The sequence below is a fragment of the Protomyctophum bolini genome (genome assembly GCF_963924005.1).
Source record: "Protomyctophum bolini genome assembly, chromosome: 1".
Classification (NCBI taxonomy): domain Eukaryota; kingdom Metazoa; phylum Chordata; class Actinopteri; order Myctophiformes; family Myctophidae; genus Protomyctophum; species Protomyctophum bolini.
In genome coordinates, this window is record NC_137862.1 from 25,111,066 (window position 1) to 25,133,915 (window position 22,850).

The window sequence follows — 22,850 nt, forward strand, 5'->3', positions numbered from 1 at the left end:
CGCAATACCAACAAGACATTGCTTAAGATCAGTCAGTAGTCTGTTCATCACCAGCTGTTACCTACTCAATAGCCAAGAACTGCATAAACTACTTCAATTAAACAGTGTTACGTCACAGCCAGAAGCATTGTTAAGAGTACAGAACTGCAGTAGAGGTGGATTTTTAACCACTTAAACCCTATATACTTAGACGACTGGGGTTCCTCAGGGCTCTATACTAGGGTCATTAGTATCCCCCCCCCCCCCTCCAAATATCTTCAGAGCTTAAACATTGTCTAACCCCCCCACCCCCCCCTGTCAGAATATGGACGCCAGGGTTCAAAAGGTTAATGAGTAGGTGTTAGTTAATTCATAGGGTTAAACACTGGCTTGTGAGTCCTGATGGTGTTAATCTCACCCGAAATCAGTCCAAAGCATCATCAACACTTCAGGATGAGTTAGAGCCGTTTGTCCACGTGTGCCAAAACTCCTGTCATCTCGAAAAGCATTCATCAGCAGCAATTTCAAAAATTTAAATAAAATAAAAATGAAAGTGACAAAAAAAAAAAAAAAAGATCTCCAATCTTTAGAACCAATCAGTCCCTGATCATAAAAAGAGCAGACAGGAAGCCTGTTGTTTCCTACTGTTGTTTCCTACTCTTTCACTTCAATGTTCAGTCTTGTTGGAACTGCTCAGAAGATGCTGCGTTATGTCCGTCCTTCCGGGGGCTTTATGATGAACTGCTCAGATGATGCTGCATCTCTCTGTCTGTCTGTCTGTCCCGGGGCTTTGTGAGGCTACACAGTTGTGGGGTCGAACTCGGGGTGCACCTATAGTCATTCGTGAACGTCCCAGATTTCGGACAACAACGGGGGGAGCTTCTTGTCCTGCAGACGCAGCGCAAACACCTGCTCCGAGTGGACACTGCTGAGTGTCCGCAGGCTCACCAGCTTCATCAGCATGCGAGGGAACATCAGGTGATCCTGAAGGAACCAATCAATGGACAAAAACACAGCTTAACGAAGTAGTATCAGTCAATTAAAGGTGAAGAAATGCGGATGAGTAGTTACAATGTACAGCATATATATATATATATATATATATATATATATATATATATATATATATATATATATATATATATATATAGTGTTTTTAATATATTGTTTAGACTGTGATGCTAGGTTCTTGGATTACCTCTGATCATAGATTACTGATGCACTACACTGTCTCTGCATATATTTATACAGTATGCGTTTACCTTGCTTACTGTAAGTGGCTCTGGATAATGAGTTGCTGCTAAATGGCTAAATTATAAATTGGATGAAGTAGGTCTGTTATCAGTTCTGTTATCAGTTCCCAAGCAGGAAATGTCTTGCCCTGGGCGTGTCATAAAGTTCTGCATCTACATGCTTGTGTTGTGAGCTTGTAGATCGGTTATTTTCTCTATGAATACAGTCGCCCATTGGAGTGCCTTGGGCACATTGTCAACTGGTACACTACAAAACAATAGCGTGAATTTACCTACTTTTCAACATGGAAACAATGATGTTAATTATGTCAAATATTTGCGATTAGGTGATGTAATAACTGTGATGAGCCTCTAGAGGGGGACAGTACGTACGTTGGGTCTCTTGATCATGATGTAAGATCGAAGGGCATCAACATACGGCTGTTGGAGCCGCTCCACCAAATCGTGATCCTGCACATTGGGACGATCTGAAATGAACAGGAAAAGGAATAAATAAATGGTAAATGGTGCATCTATATATTGCTTTTATCCAAGGCGCTTTATAGATTTACATTGATCCATTCACATTCATACACTGATGGCAGAGGAAACCATGCACATCGGGAGCAATTAGGGGGTTCAGAGTCTTGCTCAAGGACACGTCGCCACAGACACTGGGGAGCCCGGGATCGAACTGGGAACGTCACGGTTCCCATCCGGCTGCTCTACCGGCCAACTCTACCCCAGAGTCCTGCAACGGGTCGGATACCCGCGGATATCCCGTGGGTACCCGAGTTTGACGGGTGGGAACGGGTGGAAAATATATTTTTATAAGTTAACGGGCGGGACGCAACGAAACACGGGTGGGTAATCTTTTTTAATCAGCAGACCCACACTGCACGGTGTTTCTCAACAGCGGAGACAAGTTAAATCCGTCACATGCCCAAGGACTCGTCAGTGATGTCACATCACTGCAAAATGTTAACCTACAAACTCACAATGAGTCGCGTTGCATTGTGAACTTGTGATGTAGAGGGGAAAAAAGACAGTCCCCTGGGGGATCCAGGGTCAACGAAGGTTTCATGGTTACTTTATATATGCTTCAAGTTTAAGAATTTAAGACTGCTTTAAGTGATACCATACGGAAAATAAAGAATACTAAAATGAAACATCAATGTAATTTGTTCCATTTGTTAGCACAGCTATTCCCAGCTCTATTCAGGTAGCTCATTGAGTAGAGCACTCGTCTTTGAACCACAGGGTTGTGGGTTCAATTCCGGGCACCACCAACTCAGCATGTATGAGATTTTAATAAGATGAAAAACTCATGGAATGGTATTTTATTTTTTAAATCATTGTGATGTCAATAAATAGGGACTTTGCACCGATTGGCTCGATCTACTACTTTTGCTATTCTTGGATTTGGATCCTGAAAAGTAACAGTTTCGAACATTCCACCTGACAGACGACATTATTGAGGATTTCACTATGAGCTCTGACCTGCAGAGAAGATGTTAATAGCGATGAGCAGCGCATATTCAGCCTCGTCCAGGTGGAGGTCGTTCATTCCCTTGGAGAACTCAAAGATGGGGTTGATGAATTCAAACTGAAGCCCTGAAATGAAGAGAGAAGTAGAGATGAAGGAAGAGGCCCCGTGTCCGTTTCAGGAAGGAAATGTGAAAATAACCCTCCCCTGGAGTTTAGGAGCACTCAGCAGAGTGAAGCTTAATTTTTATTCCAGTCATATGGACAGTGTCAACATATATGGGAACGAAAATATAGGGAAGCTCACAAGAACGGCTATTGTCAGAATATGACAAATGGCAAAAGTATCTAAATATTACATGTCGCTGTCGGGAGGAAACCACCTAACTCAATTTTTTATTTTAACTTATTTATTTTTTACATGAATCAATCCGCCTGGAAAGCAGCCAGCTTAGGTGATTCGGGCATCTGGTTAGGATGCCTCTCGGACGTCTCCCTAGGGAGGTCCTCGAGGCATGTCCCACTGGGAGGAGACCATCTGGTTAGGATGCCTCTCGGACGTCTCCCTAGGGAGGTCCTCGAGGCATGTCCCACTGGGAGGAGACCCCGGGGCAGACCAAGGTGCAGTTGGAGGAAACACATGGACTCACTGGCCTTGGAACGTCTCGGGATCCCCCAGGAGGAAGTCACTAATGTTGCCCTGGAGAGGGAAGTCTGGAGTTCTCTGTTGTTGCCCCCGTAAACCAATGAAAGTATTAAAAAGTACTTCGGACAAGACCTATTAACTCCATTGGACCCTCACATTGTCTGCTAAAGCAGCCAACTCCACCACACTCTCCCACTCACAAGTAATTGACCAATTATATAAAGTCACAATACCAACTTTGATGATGCGGTATTGCATTGTTTTAAAAATCACACCTGTGTGAAGTAAGTGATGCAACTCCAGGGGGGGGTTCCAGACCCACAGGAACGCACCGGCCCGACTCCGGCGAGCCGCCCCGTGTCCGAAACGGTTGAGAAATAACAGAGTTACCGTGTGGGGGTCCCTCCACTGTACTGTACTGTACTGTACTGGCACACCCGAAATCACCATATATACAGTTAATATGTGCTTGTGTTAGGTTGCTCACAGGTGGTGAAAAACAACCATGCTGTTTTCGTGCTCAGACACACCCACCCACCCACCCACCCACACACACACACACACACACACCCACACACACACACACACACACACACACACACAGTCACTTAAGGAAGTGGTTGCACCACAAAATATTAGGTTTTCTCCATTTCCTGAAAAATGAACATTTTGCAGTTACTGTAGGTGGTTTCTCCCTGACAGCAGAGATATGCTACTTACAAAGTTATAAAAAACGTTCATAAAAGCCATGTCAAATGAATGCAGACAAGACTAGTGGCTTGTTTGAATGCATTGTTTAGCTTCACAGGAGAAGATGTGGATATGTGCACAGGTTTTTGATTGACAGGGAGCTTCCATTTTTAATGACTTTGGTGAAGAGGTACGTTCCCGTTTCAAACCATCATGCTACCATTTGACAAACCTCTAACATTTATCATTATCAGTCCATCTAGGTTCAACAGGAATCCATTAAGTTCCTTCCTTCAATAAAACTGTCTTTGATCATTATAAATGAGCTACAGGATCAGGGTAGAGGACAGTATACTGCAGAACAGCAAAGGGCCTGGTTTTCAAGATACTCAAGGGATCAACTACCCATGCACCTGTCAAACTACTTCAAAAGAGTGACAAACGCCCACGGGCACAACACCAGAGGGAGCTTCACTGATCTACAAGCGCCATTAAACTACATCTATGCACAGCTTTGTGTGTAGTGTGTGTTTGAGCACGTGTTTGTAGCATGGAATGTGATGATTTGATTGGCTTATGTATGATGAATCTGATGTATGATGATAAGAGCGTCCTCAGTCACTTCACACAAGTGTGATTTTTTGATGACAGCAATTATGCAGACGATTTCAAACATTTTCACCAAAATAGCAGATCTATGAGCTTACACACCTGCTTTGGCGAAGTCCTCCTTGTTGTAGCTGAAGTCTTTCAGGAAAGTGATGCTCTCAATGGCTGGGTTGTATCGCCGAGACGTCTCAAGCAACATTATCTGTGTGGACAAAAACATCTGGGATTGAAATATGAAATCTATATAGTAAGCATCTATATAGTTGCATGCATCCAGAATATTTCCACCATTTCGTGGGGAGAAATTAAGTATGCTCAACAATGTTGACATTTAAAATAGAGATGTCCCGACACTGTATCCAATCTAACCACCGATCCGACACAGGGGTAAGGGGTTGACACTATGGCAGGTAAATAAAATGTTAGTGGGGGCATGTGGAGTTTGCTTTCGAGTTGCCCAAACTGCAAGTGCACATTTGAGTGAGTTGTCTGCTATAAACACGAGATATATAGCATTAGCTAGATAGCTATAAACACAACAAAATTAGATCGTTTTTCTTTTAGTATAATTATAAATATTATTCTCTGGTATCGGTATTTGATATCGGTATCAGCTAACACAGAAATTGGGGTATCGGGATCGGATTGGAAACAAAAAAAGTCGGGACATCCCTAATTTAAAATAGTGCAAGACAGGCTCAGATGCACATTATTTTTGAGTGGTGCAACCACTCCCTTACGGAGCTATGTGTGTGGCTGCCTGACTGGCTGGGTGGGTGCCTGGGTCTGAGCACGAAAACAGCATGGCTGTTTTTCACCAGCTGTGCGCAACCTAACACACACACACAAACGCACATATTAACTGTATATATGATGATTTCAGGTGTGCCAGTACAGTACAGTGACAGTACAGTACAGTAGAGGGACCCCCCCCCCACACACAGTAACTCTGTCATTTCTCAACCGTTTCGGACATGGGACGGCTCGCCGGAAATCGGCCCGCGCCCCTGGGTCAGGAAATTTCCGGGGACCCCCACACGGAGTTGCACCACTCACTTCACATGGGTGTGATTTTCTGTTTTCCACTGTTTTTTTCTATACTCAATTTACACATCAAAATGTGTAAATTGTTCTCAGAAAATAATCTCATAATGTGAATTCTATGGATACAAGGTTTCTGCATGGCAGCGACCGTATCATTGCTGCCGGGCAGAAACTTCTTATCTCGATATTCTACGTTTTTGTGTTTTTTCTTTCCTGTAAATTAACGTCCTACTTTATCATACTACACACTACAGCGTCAGACAAAATCAACCAAAGTAGCAGATCCACAAGCTCCAAACGAGCTGCGAAGCGACTTGTTTGAGCTTGTAGATATGCTACTTTTGCCCGTTTTTTTATTTGAATCCGGAAAAGTAACAGTTTTGGAGGTTTCCACCCGACAGAGACCATATTATCTTACTTCAATAGTGGAAGTCTTGAGTAGAGCGATCTGGTCCTCTCTGGTGAGCTCCAGGAAGCCAGGCAGCTGCTTGGCAAAGTCCACTATCTCCTGGACTGACATGATGGCCAGCTCAGTGAAGTGGGCGAAGCGCTGTTGACGCACCTCTCTGTTCTGTGGGTCCTGACTTTGTGGCCACGGCTGTTAGGAAGATTAAAACAAACAAAAAAATCACTTTTTAGATGCACCTGTATTGGCAGTGTTGCCATGTTATATTATAAGCGATAAACTAGTTTTTCTGTAATGTTGCTTGTAAATATTGGTAGTTGCGGGTTGCACTTTTTTGGGCTCATTTTCTAACGCGGCGTGTTGTGAAAGCAAGCTTGTAGATCGTCCATTTTCAAATAGCCAATATAGGCATGCATCACACTGCAAGACTGGATTACCAGCCAAGGTGCCTGGACCACTGAGCCATGGCCCAGGCCCTGTGTAGTCACTTCTAATCTTTTCATAGACCTGGTTCAGCTGATTTCACTCACTGTGACTTTTGGGCGGTCGATGAAGGACCTCTTGTTGCATTGCTTCTGCATGGACACCAGCTTCTCGATCATGTCCTGCTGCTGTGGAGCCAGAGAGACTAGCTCCGGAGGGGGCGTGGGGGACACGGAGGCCGAGGTGTGGGCCACCTCGTCCTCCTGGGCCTTCTTCAGCTTCTTCACTCTGATCTGCTCCTCTGAGAGGACACCTGCAGCCCGCCACAACACAGCCGCCACACACACACACGTTAGCCATTATTCAATAATGGTATTAATAATAATAATAATAATATCTAGGAAGGTGTGGTTGCACTGACGCATGTCACGAGGAACTGGGAACTGAATTTTTGCTGAATATAAGACCTATTTTACCATTTTCCAATTGAATATAATTTTTTTAGGATAGTGTGTGAACCAGAAACAAAGTTAACAAAAAGCTGGTTCACTTTGACGGCAAAGACATTCTCGGACCGAAAACAATAGTGTTGCCTATAGCAACCACACTATTAATAATAATACAGACTTCACTGCTGTCCTTTCAGTCCAGGATCTACTTAAAGTAAAAAAGATGTGCCCACAGAAGGCATGTTGCACATAGACATGAAAGACGGATCAAGCCCCATGCAAATGGCCCCTCTCCATGCCATACCCCAAGGCAGCATTACAAATGTTGAAATGTAGAAATCCATGCTGTATATCGTACCTCCGAAGCTTGATTACACTTAATTGAGTTCACAATGTAGCCACCCCCCCCCCCTTCTCTTGCCATTTCACAATTTCTTAACTGAATTTGATAAATCACACAATTGCTGATACTTGCAAATGCTTACTACATTACACGAGAAAACTGACTTAAAGAACCACATCACCCCTTTTGTTTAGGACACAAGAAACACTTTCCTGGGGGTTTGTGTGTGGGGGAGGCGTCCTGTGGCACTGAGTGAGTTAATATGTGTTTTTAGATATTTTAGTATTTCAAATGTCTGATGATGCGTCAGACATAGGTCTCACTACACTTCCTTCCTGGACTACAAGTTGTCACCCCTCCACGCCAACCTCCCCCTCTCCACAAGGAGGGGTAGTGCACTAAAGCAACCCTAGTCAAACACACAGACTTCATTATTTTTATGGCCATAGAGTGCAAATTTCAAATTGTGCTACTGTTATCTACTACAAATATTAACATTGAGTGACTGCAGTTTCTTCCAACTGTGAAATGTCCCTTTAATAACTGCAACTGATAATTTCCCTTTGACAACCATTAATTTGCCAGACTGACATTTCAGCCTCTGCCCCTCGCATTTTCTTTTCTCTGTACAGTACAGTAAGATCTCGGTGCACGTTGGTAAGACGACTGGATAATGATCACTCACACTGCTCCAGCATGCCCGCCTCTCTGCACTTGCGCAGGCGGCACTGCTGGCACTTGCGTCGCATGTACATGTCCATCTCACAGCGGCCGTTGTTCTTGCAGGAGTACTGTGCGCTCTTGATGACGCTGCGTCGGAAGAAGCCCTTGCAGCCCTCGCAGCTCAGCACATTGTAGTGGAAGCCCGAGGCCTTGTCGCCACACACGCTGCACACCTCATTGCCCAGCATCTTGGGGGCAGGCCCCTTCTTCCTCTTCACCGGCTGACCATCTGTCACATATAGAAATGAGACAAAGTTGAACGGTATGTCGAGACAAAGTTGAACTGTGTGTTGTGAAAATGGCATTTCCCCTAGTCTCGTGTAGCTAGACAACTATTCCACAATCTCCTATATCGTGTCTGGAACGGCACCTCGCAAAATCTGAGTAAGGAAGCTGCTTTCCTTTTTCTAAAATATATTTAAAATCACACCTGTGTGAACCGAGTAGTGCAACTCCCCTCTATTGGTTCGCTGTGTCGTTCCAATTTCAGTTCCTATTGGTTCTCTGTATCGTTCCAATTTGTATCGTTCCAATTGCTTCTCTGTATCGTTCCAATTTCAGTTCCTACTGGTTCTAACATGATCTCTCTCTCTCTCTCTGTTTCTGGCACAACAGCGCCACTTTTTCCCCTACTGGTACTCTAAACATAGTCCCATAGTGACATTGCTGTTCCCTGGAGTGGTGGCACCACTCAAAAATCAGACGAGTCTGAAGCGAGTGGTGCAACAGCATCCCCTATTGGTACTCTAAACATCGGGACACAGGGACATAGTCTCTGGGACATAGGGACAAAGCTGTTCCTTTTGAGTGGTTGCACCACTCAAAAATATCTAAATTACAAGCAGCAAGCTATATATGCTTAGATGATTTCGATTTATATTAGGATACATTTGTGCAACTGTTATGACGAAACGGATATGGTTTATCACTTACTCATGATCAGAGCTTCCGTTCTCCAGACTGTATGCATTCAATATTTGGGAGAGGCAACAGTCTGGCCACGCAAGACCATATTTCACCCCACAGCTTCCTCGGGTCCCGAGTCTAAATGGCTTCCAACGACTACTTTTACAAGCTACATACTTCAACCAAATGGTATGGGAATATACCCTCTGACGCAGGGGTCTTCAACAGGGGGTCCGGGACCCCTAGGGGGTCCTCAGAGATACTGAAGAGTGGCCATCAAATCTTGTATGTCATATGGTAAATGGTAAAGTAAGTAAAGTACTGTAAAGTACAGTAAAGAAAATGTTGCACAGCAGATGAAACGAAATGAAGCGCTCTTACAGTAACAACTTTTACTAGCTCTGGTGTCACATACCACAAATACTGTATCTATCTACGCCCTGTAAGTAGACATGGCTCTTATTTTGAAGAGGAGGTCCGTTTGGGTTGTAACCAACATGCCATGAAAGTTATGATGAGCTCTAGTCTAACCTCTAGTGCTCTAACCAAGTAAACAAGAACCCACATGGATTAAACACAAGCCTTTAGCCAGAAATAATTATGATATGAAAACCATGCATCTGTGACTTAAACAATGAACACACTTTGGAAGTACGTTACACATGGAACCTCTGCGGCATTAGGTGAGCTGTTCGTTTTATCTGTCTCATGCTGGCTACATAGATTACAGACGTTCCTCTGAGAACTAGCCCAAAAAGGTTATGTGGACCCCTGGTCATAGCACCTTTGACATGGGATTTCTTTTAACCCTCGCATCCCTATTTTGGTGTGAGCACTAGCTGAAAATAGCCAGGCGGAGAGGTTTGGTGTACAGGGCCAAAGGTCAAGTTTACACAGTATTGATTGGTTAGTGATTAAATGGCTGAGAACACACATTTAAGTAATAAAATCTGGTACTTAAGACACGCAATATAGGGCCCTATATCTCTCGCCGAAATAAAACAGACAGTGTTTGACCCTCAGAATACGGAGGCTAGGGTACATCTGGCTTCTCGACAAAATAAAAGGGTTCGTTTGCTTTTCCTGTTTGGCTGTCTCATACTAACCATACTAAGGCCAGTAGCTGCAGAGCTGTCTGATACTAACAAGGCCAGTTGCTGCAGAGCTGTCTGATACTAACAAGGCCAGTAGCTGCAGAGCTGTCTCATACTAACAAGGCTAGTAGCTGCAGAGCTTGTCTCATACTAACACGGCCAGTAGCTGCAGAGCTTGTCTCATACTAACAAGGCCAGTAGCTGCAGAGCTTGTCTCATACTAACAAGGCCAGTAGCTGCAGAGCTTGTCTCATACTAACAAGGCCAGTAGCTGCAGAGCTGTTCGGCTGTCTCATACTAACACGGCCAGTAGCTGCAGAGCTTGTCTCATACTAACAAGGCCAGTAGCTGCAGAGCTTGTCTCATACTAACAAGGCCAGTAGCTGCAGAGCTGTTCGGCTGTCTCATACTAACAAGGCCAGTAGCTGCAGAGCTGTCTGATACTAACAAGGCTAGTAGCTGCAGAGCTTGTCTCATACTAACAAGGCTAGTAGCTGCAGAGCTTGTCTCATACTAACAAGGCCAGTAGCTGCAGAGCTTGTCTCATACTAACAAGGCCAGTAGCTGCAGAGCTTGTCTCATACTAACAAGGCCAGTAGCTGCAGAGCTGTTCGGCTGTCTCATACTAACAAGGCTAGTAGCTGCAGAGCTTGTCTCATACTAACAAGGCCAGTAGCTGCAGAGCTTGTCTCATACTAACAAGGCCAGTAGCTGCAGAGCTGTTCGGCTGTCTCATACTAACAAGGCCAGTAGCTGCAGAGCTTGCTGACTGAAAAAGAGAAGAGAAGTTATTTTTAACTATGGCCGACAGCAATGATCACTGCTGCAGCATTTTTACACAATGAGCTTCGCAATTGTAATTTGTAACACTGGAACCTAAAACTGAAATTCAAAACGTATTTAATGACCAAAACATTATTTTAGAGAATAATATTATCTCTGTCAGGTGGAAACCTCATATGTGAAAGAATGTTACTGTTCAGGATTAAAAAATTATAATAATTAAAAGACGATTTGCACTGCGTTTCAAGCTTGCGCATCTGCTACTTTCGATGCTCATTAATTTACAAAAAATATGAAGATAAGAGGTTTCTGCCTGACAGCAACAATATAAGTTGTCTGCAGTGGCTGGAGGTGGTCTCCTGCTCTTCCATTGAGACTTTTAGATCCTGGTGTCTGGTTCACAAGAGGTACTGTACAGCCTGAATGTCACACGTACAATTTGCCCCCATCCAGGTTAGAAGATGCCCTTCAAACTCCACTTGAAACCAGTTCGACGAAACTCTGTATATCCATCCATATATATTTCATTTCACTTTTTTACCCCTTAACTGAATGCCTGTTAATTATGTTGGTTTTATAAATATTTAACATATGAAAAGTAGACCTAGAACATATTGTTATACCTTTCACCCCCATATTTCCTGAAAATAAATACATTTAGACATATAAGGTTTCAACGCAACAGGTGATGACACACACACACACACACACACACACACACACACACACACACACACACACACACACACACACACACACACACCTGTGTTGTGAGGCATGTCACATGACGCCGGGTCCAGCTTGATGTCCGTGGCCTCTACAGGCAGTGGGCTGCTCATCTCAGGCATGGTGTGGTGGGCGACGGCTGCTGCTGCTGCAGAGAAGTCATCGGCCTGGGGTCGGGGCAGGACGTCCAACGACAGCAGAACGCTGTGCCTCACGTCCGCTCCTCTGCCGCTCTCCTCGACACCGAGGCAGTCCAGCTGCAGCCCTGAGGCCCCGTCAAACACCTTGCTGTCATCTGGGACAACGATTTTACAGTTTATGCATTTATCACAGTGGCTCTCAACCAGAGGTCCGGGGACCACCAGTGGTCCTTAAGTTCCAGGTGGTCCCCAGCTAAATGATGGAGAGTCGGTAAAAATACAAATAAAATATAAAGCAAAATAAAATCTCACTGCAAAATATTTGTTAGGCCATGTCCTAATCTGGAATTTGTGAAACTGCATGAGCCACCGCACACTAGCGCGGTGTTTTAATTTAGCAATACAGCCAACCAGTTTTCTAAATTTTACTTACGTTTTTAACCTTTCCTTTTTATATATCCGAGATCATTAGGGTTTTCTGGAAGGTTGTATTGCCAGTTTACTACTTCATTGCTAGTTTGACCACTTTTTCATCTTAAACATGTTGTAAGCTTGTAGACTCTCGGTGCGCAACATTCTTCCATGGAATACATGCAGACTCTGAAAACTTTAATCCATGGGAGTCTGAAGAGGAGTCTTCAGACTCCCACACAACCACACTAATTCATTATATACGGGTGTACGATATGAAAATACATATTGAAGACTTGCACTAAAAATCTAACTCATGCCTAAAACAAAAAAAACTGCATATCAACACTGTTATTCTAAATAGAAACAAAGGCATACATAAACAAAACATTTATAATATTATGCCCTCCATCTCGCATATAAAAAAAAGACGTTTATTTTTAAATATATTTTTTATCCCACGATTTTTATAACCCATTTGTCAATCATCTAATAATGTGATCCTGGGCTCTACACACCCTCCACCAACCTACCATATATGGGGGACGGACTTGAACTCATGCTTCCTTCATGCCTGAGTGTCCAAGTTGCTCCTTTACACCTGACAGGGGGGAGTTTCCCTGGTTGGACGTAGCGCGTGGAAGCAACACGTTATTCCAACCAGTTCCTTTCCCCTCCATCAGGAGCCCCGGCTGGCCAGGGGGAGGCAGTTTAGAGACCAGGATTACTGCATGTTTTTTGTGAGGGTACCTACCCTAGGGGACACGGGGAGAACATGCAAACTCCGCACAGAAAGGCCTTTTCGCCAACCCCACCTTCAGGTATGGGCACTGATGACGCGGAGGAGGAAACACGCTGCCAGCACCCACAGCGTCCCGAGCGGGAATCGAACCCAGGGGGGGCGACAGCACTACCAACTGTGCCACCGTGCCCCCTTTAAAGGCGTTTAAATAAACAATATAATTTATCTCTGCAGTGGCTGGAGGTAGTCTCCTGCTCTGAGAGACATTTAGATCCTGGTGTCTGGTACATACAGGTATATAATACAGGTTTAGAAGGCATTTGTAGAATTGGCCTCAGGTCTTAACCCATTCTACAAGCTTGTAGATCTGCTATTTTTGAGTGGTGCAACCACTCCCTTATGGAGATATGTGTGTGTGTGTGGGTGGGTGGCTGGCTGGCTGGCTGGCTGGCTGGGTGGGTGTCTGGGTATGAGCACGAAAACAGCATGGTTGTTTTTCACCACCTGTGTGCAACCTAACGCACACACAAACACGTATTAACTGTATATATGATTCTTTCGGGAGTGCCAGTACAGTACAGTAGAGGGACCGCCACACGGTAACTCTGTAATTTCTCAACTGTTTCGGACGCAGGGCCGGTTCCGGCATGCACCGGCCCGGCCCCCTGGCCGCGTTCCTGTGGGTCTCCCCCCCCCCCCCCCCCCCCCACCACTCACTTCACACGGGTATGATTTTTATTTATTTATTTATTTTCATAATTTATCCCAGTGTCAATTATCTAATGTAATCCTTGGCGCTACACTTCCTCTGCCAACCTGGGTGGGCAGCGAACTGACCTCATGCTTCCTTCTATGCATGAGGAGTCCAAGCTGCTTCTTTTCACCCGACAGGGGGGAGTTTCCCCGGCCGGACGTAGCGCGTGGAAGGAACACGTTATTCCAACCAGTTCCTTTCCCTTCCATCAGGCGCCCCGGCTGGCCAGGGGAGGTAGTTTAGAGACCAGGATTACTGCATGTTTTTTGTGATGGTACCACTACCTACCCTAGGGGACACGGGGAGAACATGCAAACTCCACAGAGAAAGGCCCGCCAACCCTGCCTCGGGTATGGGCACGGATGACGCGGAGGAGAGAACACGCCCCCAGCAGGAATCGAACCCAGGACCTTCTAGCTGTAAGGTGACAGCACTACCGACTGTGCCACCGTGCCCCCTGGATCTGCTTTTTTTTCCTTTTTCTTGAAAATGTGGCGCAAATCTTTGAATATATTTTCTTTCAGAGCGAATGTTTTTAACTCAAATCTTTGCTTCTGGGGGGTCCCTGGAACAACATATTTTCAGATTGGGGTCCGCGGGCAAATACAGATAATTCCGGGGGGCCTTGACATGAAAAAGGTTGAACACCACTGACATAGAAACAGAGGTTTTGCTGAGGATTTAGAAGCCTTTCTTTTTTTAGAATCAGCCTCTGGTCTAAATGGGTTAAGGAAGTAGACATGATTCTTACCAGGACCAACATCTGGGATATCAGTCACAGTCAATGTGGACATCTTCTGCACAGCAGCTTGTCATTACGAAATCAACCTAAACCTGCACAGGAACATATGAGTTCATATTAAAATATACTATATACAATACATTGTATTAATACACCACACAGTGTTAACTACATTGAGTCTTGGTACATTAGGTGTAGCAAAGAGGCATGGCCAAGATAAAGCGAATGGGTTAAAAAGCAGAAATGAAATTGGTCATGTGTCACATATGTGGACTTTCTTTCAGGAAAGAGGAAACTGGTGTGGATATACATACGTGCACAATTCTGGGTTACTGTATGCCAGACGGTTATAAAGGAAATCTACAAAAAATTTACAATGTCACTCCTAAAATATGGTCAAATTTCAGTAGAAAGAGGTCGTGAGACTCATGAGATTAAGTCAGAACTGGTAGCTGGTGGACAATTTACAAGGGCTGCAATAGTTAATTGAACAATGTTTTTTAATCGACTCATTGATGTAAAGAAGTTGTCAGTGCATAAATGTTATCATAACACAAAAATCTTTTTAACATCATTGACCGTCTCATCCTACATAATGTTCAAGGGCTGGTGGAGAAGCTTTTCATGGGTGTAGAGCAGAGGTTCCTAACCACCGGTCTGTGGACTAATGCCGGTCCGCGGGACATTTACCACCGGTACGCGAGAAGGGAATTCCAAGTTTTCCCCACCAGTGTTCAGTGTTGCTAAGATACGATCCCACACTATGGGATTTATTCGCCACAACAAACTTGAAAACATGACAATGCGATGACAGTAGCCTACTACCGGCTCAGACATAGATATAAAAAAAAATAGATGCCTCATTGGCCGCTGCAGTTCGTTGGAGCCATGTGTGTCAAAGGAGGGGCGGAACAATTTACACTGGGGGAGGAAGTATGTCGGAAGTGTGGAAGGCACGCTACGTCACGCTGCCACTCAAGTCATTACTGGCCAATCACAGCGCATCTTTTCCGGGACTTAGACCTGAACATGCGCTCTGTGACCCCTAGTGTTGAGGATGACCAGATACAATGCACTAATGCAGAATGCACAATGAGTTAGGGGTATGAGTATAATGAGCTTGACTTTGAAATACACCGATTTGATCACACAGACAGAAACGCCCATAACTGAGGAAAAACATCCATTTTCAAACGGGGAATCCCTGAGGGCAGAGGGGCTAGAAGGGCGAGGGGACTAGAATAGCCTGAATGGGATCCGTTGTAGATCTGTTCTTTTTGGCAAGTGACACCCTTGTGTGAGTGTAACCTTTTGAAAACGTCATAGCTTCCTGGTACAACATTCCCAAACATTACTCATCATCCACACATGGCTTCAAACAGAAACAAATATCCTTAGATTGCAGCCACTTCAAAATTCTGTGAATGAGGCTGACTCGGGCTGCTCAATATTAATAACATTAATATTTTTGAATCCATTAAAACCGGGAAACAATTTGTGTTATATTAGATTTGACCTAGTATATATATCGTCTGTCGGGTGGAACCGACAGACGATATATATACTAGGTTTCCGATATATATACGATTTCCCAAACTGTTATTTTCAGGGAAAACAAAAGGCACTCTGCAACAGTCAAGTAAAAAAGCCTTTATTTAAGCGGCATGGCAAAGAGCATTAAAACGTTTTGTCTGTTATTTTCAGGATCGTTATTTGGCCAGGACTTGCGTTATTAAAATACATCCACATTTATTTACATTTTTTGACAGCAGATCCAACAAGCTCACATGAGCTATTTTCAAATACGTATAGAGGGTGTTTAGATTGATTTTGATGCTATATTAACATTTTGCTGGGGACCATCAGGCAACCCCCTGATCAGTCATAATTTAAGGTGCATACCAGTTAAAGGCCTCGTGGGACCCCTGAGGAATGCTACTTAACAAGGTAAGTTCCATAGAATCCCAAATACCAGGTAAAATTCAGTCAAATCAACTGTGACTTAAGGCAATGCACATGCTCACAACATGTCACAATGTGATGCATGATGAGCTCGTTGTAGCCTGTGTACATCTGCTATGGAAACCCAAAAGGGTCATATTTCACATCATGAAGCAGGTCCAGTTTTTAGCTCAAATCTTTGCTTCTGGGAGGTCCCTGGAACTACCGGTACATATTTTCCCTTGCGGTCCCACAAAGAACCCCAACTCAGTAGGCCTAGAACGCTGCACTGACTGCACAGTGCACACAACAACACTTTAACCTGATTTACAAAATGATAATGTAGGTCAAACTGAAATGGGCGATCCATGTTATTATTCTTTTATCTTCAAGCAATCTAAAAAATAAATAAAAACTCGGGGTAAAACTTTCCCTTTGTAGTAACTGTAGTAATTGTGTAGCTTCATTTAATTTAAAGAAATGTATTGTCTCTGTAGGCTATACCGAGTCTGGCTGAATAGATTTTCCATGACAGAATATCGTCTCTGTCGGTTGGAAATGTCCAAGACTGTTACGTTTCAGGATTCAAATTCAAAGAGCAAAAGTTCAAATGCATTGCCTGCTTCGCTCCACGTTTCGATGCATGTACATCTGCAGCGTTTTATACTTGTGTGACGCTGTAGTATGATCAAGTAGGGCAGGGGTTCTCAACGTTTTTGGCCGGGGACCCCCGAAAATGCTTTGGCAACGTCTCGGGAACCCCGCCCCGCCCCCTCCTGACCCCCAATATAAATTGACTGCTACAATAACCTTAATAATAGAGACAATGCACCATAAATAAATACTGAAACCAGATATAATCATTAGGGAAGGTGTATGCATGTACTATGTGTACTATAATATGTAAACTCTTCATTTCCATTTTCCAACCATTCAGTTGGAAAATGGGTGGGTCGCGACCCCACGCGTTGAGGACCCCTGAAGTAAGGCATACATTTACGAAAAAACACAAAACTTTACAATAAGGAGATAGGTTTCTGCCCGACAGCAACGATGAAAAACAGAGTGGTAAAGAATTTGATTCACTGATGTACTTTTAGTATAAATAATAAATTAAAAAATAGCTTGACTAATCGGCAAGATGGAGTTTCAGCCCTACTGTCTACTACTGTATGTGCGTTTGAACTTACCTCTGAAGTATTGTATTCTTATGGTCTATTCATTGTGTCCATATGAGAGACCACAAACTCACTGATTCAACATCCTCCTCCTCATCATGCTGACAGCAGGACTGTATGGCCCATGGGCCTTGGAGGAGATGATGATGCCCAGACACAATGGAGGAAACTGCACAAAGTATAGTGGACAGAGGACGTTTAGGAGGGAGTCACTACCATCTTGAAGAGAGCAAGAAGAGAACAAGAGGAGAGGAGCAGTTGTCCTGTGGGAGACAAGAGAAGAACCAGAGACGGAGCAGAAAGAGGGGGGTGAGGGGGAGGGGACATGAAGGGAGGGGGGGGGGAAAGAAAAACGGGAACACAAGAGGTTACCATCGGTCGTTTGCACGGCTCTGAAATCCCCACCAGGCTTCCATGGTGCTGCACAGTATTGCCAGGTATTGCGAGAGAAATAAGTCTATGAAAACAAGCCCAATAGAAGGGACTACAAATTTGCGCGTAGACACATTCATACATTCATTTAGGGGGTCTTTCCTAGACATCAAAATGTTTGAGAACCACTGGTTTAAAACGACAAGCCAAATAAATCCTGCAACCCGCAACTACCAATATTTACAAGCAACTTTACAGAAAGCCAAGCACAAAGTTGCTTATAATAAGCAGCAGACATGGCAATAGCGGTGGTGCAGCCTTTCCTGTTTGAGTGTCTAAGCAGACCTTTTTACACAAACACCCACACCACTCTACTGGGTGAAACACCCACAGTGAAATAACTTAGAATTATGATCTACAGTTTTACCTCTATGCGATGTGTTTTATCTATGCTACCAGACGATCAGTGGAGTCATATCAGATCTATAATCTCAAACGTGCCAGACTGCAACACGCTGTGAGCTAGTAGATCGGCTATTTCTATCTAAAAGTCAAGTATTAGTAATTAAACAAAAGTCAAACAAATGTTCAATGTCAAAAAGACACCAACATCATGAATCTTAATCAACCAAGATGTCAGCACGGTCAGTGAATGTTCTGTGACAGAGCCCCAAACAGCCCTTCCACCAATCAGGGACATGTTGAGCACAGCTGTCCACATCACTGGCCTCTGCTGTCTTCTAAACTGTCCGATGGGGGGGGTCACAGAGTCCAGGTTCAAAAGAGGCCTTTTTATTCACACTGAGAGGAAGCTATAAAATCAATATCCCTTCAAACTCAAACAGCCAAACACATTTCACAAATGTGTGTCTGTGACGTGTACACTGTACAGGATAAGTATCAATACTGAATTGAGTGAATTCAACTCTCATCACCTCCTTTCAACAGCCAATATTCCACAATGATGAGAGTTGAATTCACTCAATTCAGCGATTTGATTCATTGAGTTATTATTTTTGTTTAGCTCTGGGCTGGTTCTGCCTATGATGACCTAAAGTAACCCTACACTGTCCTTTTCTATCCAAGTCCAATGTTCTGTACAGCTTATCAGTGAACTACCTTTGTCCGGGGAGCCGCTTCATACAGCTGAAAATTAATCCAACATAAAAAAGGGCCTTCATATGACAGGCTGTAGTCACATAAGGGCTGCCAGTGCCAACTATCCATTATAAAGCCCAAACCACACCAATCGGTCGCTATGAAACTCCTTGCAACAAAACGGTTGAGAGTAGACGCATGTACCGGTAGTTGCAAACAACCATTGAATCACTTGGGTTGAGTTGCGTCGACATGCAACAGGACATATCACACCACCGGGACGAACGCTAAAACCGTTTCGATGATGCATCTCGACAGATTGGTGTGGTTTGGGCATTAGGCACATTTTATACTTGCTCTGTAAAAAAAATAGACATAATTCTCTAGATCTATCATTTTTGCCAAATGTTCACCCGAGAATAGGTTATCTAGGGTTCATGATAATGGTTAAATAAGCAGACGTGCCGCGTGCGACTGACTTTAAATAGATCAGTGGTGGGAAAAGTACACATTTTTACTTAAGTAAAGGCATCAATGCTGCAATTTACTGTGGAGATACTCCGTTACAAGCAATGGTCCAAATTTTAAATTGTGCTCGAGTAAACGTGAAAAAGTATTTGATTGGCATCAAAATGTACTTAAATTACGAAAAAAAATAGCTGATCTACATAGCTGATCTCTTTGCGACGCATTCTGAGCTTGTAGATCGGCTATTTTCAAATGGCCAAAATGTATAGGGCTGAAGTGGTTAATGTATGTTTTGTAATAATAATCAAAATCTACAAAGTAACTAGTAAATAAGTTTTCACATCATTGTAGTGGAGTAAAGAGTACAATATTTGACTGAGATGTAGTGGAGTAGAAGTAAAAGTATTGGAAATAGGAATTACTCAAGTAAAGTACAAATACCTCTACAAATTTTTACTAAAGTACAGTACTTAAGTAAATATCCTTAATTACTTTCCACCACTGAAATAGATATACCGTAAATTCCCCCAATGCAGAAAGCATCTAGTCATTAAGAATTAATGGGTGGAGACTGGGAAGTGTGCATTTCTTACAATCTCACACATTCACCGGATGTAACTTTCCTATAATGCTGTATTCAGCATCAACAGTGTGTGAATCCATGAGTCAAGCTTTTTTGTCATCATATGGTATCATACAGTATAAAATACAACTTTTTCTCAAAGAGAGCGAAAACAGCCGATCTACAACATCAAAACGTGCCACTATTGTTGACAGCATTGTACAACTAAGTATAACATATGGCTTAAGACAAGTGGTTAATCAAACTAATCGATCTAGTTGACTTGGTTTTGATTATTTACAAAGGAAAATAAATTACAATGTTTCGTGTTGATTTGTTGACATATTACAAAATTTAAAACAATACAAAAAAGAAACATGCTTCAAGATCATTTGATTCATCAAAAAAAGTAATAGAATAATAGCTAAAGAAAATTGATAGTCCTAAACACACAATATTGTCTTTTTGTTCTGAATAAGAACCAAAGTTCCCAGAAACACAATCACAAAACAAAGGCCATGTGACTGTGTCATGGAATGAGTGACATCCCCCTGGTCAAGTTAAGTTGACACTAGCAGGGCCAGAAGAGTCCTCGTTGTTTCGCAATCCTCTCTGGTCATATAAAAACCACTGGTTCCCACTGGTTCGAAAGTTGGAACCCATTTTTGTGTCACAGACCAATTTTCATGGGTCACGACTCACGACTCGAGTAAAAATCCCATTGATCATACAACAGCTTCACACAAAAACATCAAAAGTAGCAGATCCTCAAGCTCGAAATTGAGCTACATTTGCAGTTTTTTTAATTGAAAAGTAATAGTTTTGGGCATATGAGGTTTCCAGTTTCCACCAGACAGGGACGACATGCAGTCACTCATAAATCCTTTATTATTATTGTAGTAGTACTAGTAGTCGTCATAGTACCCCCAATCCATTCTACACTGTATAATCCTCAGTGTTCAGTTAACTCTGACAGTGTACCTCTCTCTCTACGGCTCCATTTGGTTCTATTTGTACAACTGTTGTCAGAGTTGACAGTAACAGTCTCTGGACCCACCAGTGAGTAACGGTGACATAATCCATGTTTACTGATCCATAACCTTCCTAAGTATAAACACCACCACACTAACTCTGACGGCGTACTGAAATGTAACCAACTCTGAGCATTTTACTGTTTAACTGCAATTCTGCAAAGGTTTAGCCTAACATCACAGACTTCACACATCAGTTCTATTGTATTTACACACGACCATACAGATGCTCAGTTATTGTATTAACACACTCTACCATACCGATGCACTTAGTTATTAACAACGCACGCCATGCAGATTGGTTAAAATATTCAATTTCATGAGCCAAAATTGTTACCCAACGGGTATTGGATTTGTTTAGACGTAAATGCAGTAAAATAATAAATACATGTACAACATAGAGTAGAATTTGGCTGTTTTTTGTTTATTTTTTGCTTTGTTGGGATGTTATACAAAATTCAGACATTAAAACCTAGCCAGTACAAAACAAGAAACTTACAAAAGCAAATAGCACTGAATCAAATGAAACAAACACATAGGGAAACAGTTGTTTCCAATCATAGCCAACAGTAATGTTCTTGCATTATTGTTTACACACTTTATTCACATGCTCACACACTCCGTCTCCAATGTGTCAACTGTTATTAACGTGTTACAACCAGCTAGACGTGTTTGACACACATACACAGACAAGTGAGCGTAAAATGACAACGACGTTAAATGAATACATTATACCGTTGCGCATCATTATTATTATCGTCATCATCATTAATAGGAATAATTAGTATTATTATGTATTTGTGCCACGCTATAAACAAGGCCAGCCGCAACTGACGTTTGTTAGCATTTTAGCATGAGACACACACACACACACACACACACACACTTAGTCTCTCTCTTCAATACTGAACTGACAAGCTAACATTGTTAGCTCACGCACTTTGTAAAACGCAAACCAACGACAGAACGCTGTTTAGTTATGTCACTCACCTATTAGGGGCTGGTTGGCGGCTTTTGACGTCCAGTTTGTTGACGAACACGATCGTAGCGTCCGCCCGTCCGGTCCAGCGGCGGCTAGTGACTAGCATAGCAAGCTAACTAGCCAACATTGGCATCATCATGTGACCAGTGTTGCCAGATTGCGGGCTGAAAATAAGCAACCTAAAAAAACAAGCCCTCAAAGATCACACATCATGGCTGGGGCCCGGGGCGGTTGAAAAAACATTTTGTAATTGGTATAAGCTATTTTTAACAACACAGATCTGATGTTGGGTTCCCTGGCACTAAATGTTTTAGATGTGGGTCCGTGGACAAATAAATATTAATTTGGGGGTGACGGGGTCCTTCTGGTTTAAACGACATTTAGGATTAGGAAGCAAGCCTTGTGTTGAACTCGTCTGTACTGTGTACTTTCCTGTGCTTTTTATGCAAACTGTTCAATCAATAAATCAATCAATCAATCAATCAATCAATCAATCAATCAATCAATCAATCAATCAATCAATCAATCAATCAATCAATCAATCAAAGCACAAAACCAAGCAGACATGGCCATAGATATATATGGCAACACTGACTGGAAACTGTTGACTTCACTGTGTTTCCGGCTCAAGCCAACGTCACACGACGGTGTCGCGCGTAGAAAATAACCGATCTACAAGCCCACAACGCCTCGCGCGGAAGTGACGCTTTGGTTTGTTGAGCTTGCAGATCGGCTGTTTTGTATGCGCGACACCGTCGTGCGAAGGAGAATAACCTTTAATGGCTCTGCTTGGAGGCCCGTTGGCGCATTGCTGCCCCCAGTCGCCCCCACTGTTGATCTTGGAAACCACTTAGCCTACTATTCATATTCATATTCTATTCTTTCTAGCCT

At 43.1% G+C, this 22,850-nt stretch overlaps 1 protein-coding gene across 2 annotated transcripts; it reads right to left on the reverse strand.

Moving 5' to 3' along the window:
* Positions 1-294: 294 nt before the first annotated feature.
* Positions 295-22,089, reverse strand: nr1h3 (nuclear receptor subfamily 1, group H, member 3). 2 transcript variants are annotated; one of them, XM_080765807.1, is made up of 11 exons: positions 21,968-22,089; positions 17,459-17,709; positions 14,337-14,419; positions 11,576-11,833; positions 7,992-8,258; positions 6,622-6,827; positions 6,104-6,283; positions 4,744-4,843; positions 2,712-2,825; positions 1,605-1,699; positions 295-963 (listed from the first exon to the last, which is right to left on the reverse strand). In XM_080765807.1, exons 3-11 carry the CDS (start codon positions 14,377-14,379, stop codon positions 817-819), a joined length of 1,410 nt encoding a protein of 469 aa, XP_080621933.1. In that variant the 5' UTR covers positions 14,380-14,419; positions 17,459-17,709; positions 21,968-22,089; the 3' UTR covers positions 295-816. The 2 variants fall into 2 exon arrangements, with proteins under 2 accessions (XP_080621933.1, XP_080621934.1); XM_080765808.1 differs by having other exon boundaries at positions 17,459-17,615; positions 21,968-22,045.
* Between the last annotated feature and the right edge of the window lie 761 nt (positions 22,090-22,850).